This window comes from Diaphorina citri, unplaced genomic scaffold (genome assembly GCF_000475195.1).
Source record: "Diaphorina citri unplaced genomic scaffold, Diaci psyllid genome assembly version 1.1 scaffold121642, whole genome shotgun sequence".
In the NCBI taxonomy this organism is placed as follows: domain Eukaryota; kingdom Metazoa; phylum Arthropoda; class Insecta; order Hemiptera; family Psyllidae; genus Diaphorina; species Diaphorina citri.
In genome coordinates, this window is record NW_007498579.1 from 7,954 (window position 1) to 10,241 (window position 2,288).

Here is a 2,288-nt window from a genome sequence, read left to right on the forward strand (position 1 = left end):
TTATTTGTTTGATTAATTAATTGCTATTTGTTATGATTTATTAATTTTATTTCTTTATGTTCACAGATATATTTAAAGCATTAATCAATTGTTTCATATAATACTTATTTCATTCATTCATTCATTCATTCATCACTGACCCTCATCACCGACCAGACTTAACCTGACATAGTCTAACACAGATACATGGATAAATAGTTCAGATAGACATATTTATGGGTTTATTTGATTGTTTAAGTTTTTATATTTTCTTACATATGTTTTTTGAGGCCTTTGTTTGTTTTTTCTCGTTGGGACTGTCGAAAATTGTGAGATTTTCGAACCAACAAACATTTTTAATTTAAAATTTATTTACTTGGGCTCTTACACAAAAGTTTTGGGCACTTAATATCGCACCGAAGACACGAATCAAATTTGCTCCCGAGTTTTTTCACCGACCATTTTCTTCACTAAAGTTTATAATCGTTTTCAAAGAATAAAAGTATTTCTATTCATAGACATTGAACATATTACTAATTCTTTTCATTGTGTATTCCTCTGTGTTTTTAAACATACTATCTTAACAAATTTATCTTGGTGATTTTACCACACATTGACCGTTACGGGCAACGCCCGTCATATTCCCGGGTCATACCGGGTGGTAGCAGAGCAAATCGGGCCACAGAATCCCGACACAAATCTTTCTGGTAGCAGAGCGTGGTTTTGGTATCCACTGAACCATGGAGCTATATAGGATCAGCAACCTCACACACGCGAAGAGGAACTACACAAGAGAGAAAAATGTCCTCTTCCAAAACTTCACCCTCTTGGAAGAGATCTCCACGGAACAAGAGCTCGCAGGAGATGATCTCAATTCGCTGGAGCCTACATACACATATTATCTAGGCAAGTTGTCATCTCTTCAGCGAGCCAGACACTACATCGAGGAACATGTCACGGAGGAAGAAGAGTTGGAGCGCCTCTTTCCATCCAATGAGGAAGCAAGAATCCAAGAGGTGGAGACATTGCTCGTCAGACTGCATGGCCGGATACGTCAGCTTCAAGCCGATCAAGAAAGAAGACGAAACTCATCACCAAGCCCTAGTGAAACCCGCGGATCCAGTCATCACCAAGAACATTATTCCCGAGTCAAGTTACCTCAGATAAAATTAGCTAGGTTCTCAGGGAATTATGCCGATTTCAACTCTTTTTGGTCCAACTTTAATGCACTCATCCATTCGAAAGAGGAATTGTCAAACACGGAAAAGTTCTTATATCTGTTAGGCCAACTTGACGATAGGGCAAAACGTATCATTGACAATTTACCCATCACAGACGAGAATTACATTATTGCCATTGACATACTTTCTTCCAGGTTTGGCGATGTCAATCTCACAGTTAATGCACTCATATCTGATCTTTCCAGGTTACCCAACCCTAACTCTGAACGAGTTGACCTGGTGGACTTCTACTCAAAGCTAGACTCGATTCTCCGTACGTTCTCCACATCCCACATTCACACTAATAATCCTTTCGCATTTAAAACCGTATATGATTTATTGCCTAATACATTGAAAATTGATCTGTCTAAAAAGTATAGGAACCTTACTACAGAGATCCTACATGAGGTTGTACGAGAGGAAGCAATGCGTCTGGAAAAACTGAGACTACTTGGTGTTTCCCCATTACCCAGTTCAACGAGCGGAGCGCGGAGGGAAAATGTTCCCAACACATATCAGCGGCAGACGACGAAAACTCTGGTAAGCGACGTCACACCAAATAATAGAAAGTGTCTGTTCTGCCAAGGCAATCATTATTCTGACGAGTGTTCTAAATTTACGACCTTAGATACTCGGAAAAATGCACTGAAAGGTAGATGTTATAAATGTTCTAGTTTCTTACATGTTGCGTCACAGTGTAAAAACTCTAGAACTTGTGTTCATTGTAAATCTACTGGTCATCACAGAGCTTTATGTCCCAAACTTTTTCCATCCTCACAGGTTCGCCCGGACATCACACAGAAGGCGGCATCTTCATCACACCAAGAACATCCTGTGAACATGGTATCCAGCACAGAACATGAGTCGATCACAGAAGGAGTATTAGCTAGTCGGTCTCAAGAGATCATCGGACTTCATATCGCACATACACAGATCATAAACCCGGTGACTCAAAAGACGCTACCTGCTACAATACTTCTAGACTCCGGATCCCACAAGAACTACGTCACTGAGGAGTTTGCCAACAAGTTGGGACTGAAGAGAGAATGCGCACAGAACGTAAACGTCTACACATTCGCGAGTGAGAAA

General features: G+C 40.3%; 1 protein-coding gene across 1 annotated transcript; it reads left to right on the forward strand.

Moving 5' to 3' along the window:
- Positions 1-534: 534 nt before the first annotated feature.
- On the forward strand, positions 535-2,280 carry LOC103524150 (the record flags this gene model as incomplete). Its single annotated transcript, XM_008489152.2, has 2 exons — positions 535-1,739; positions 1,980-2,280. Coding segments are annotated over exons 1-2 (1,321 nt in total), but the record flags the coding sequence as incomplete, so codon positions are not given.
- Positions 2,281-2,288: the final 8 nt, after the last annotated feature.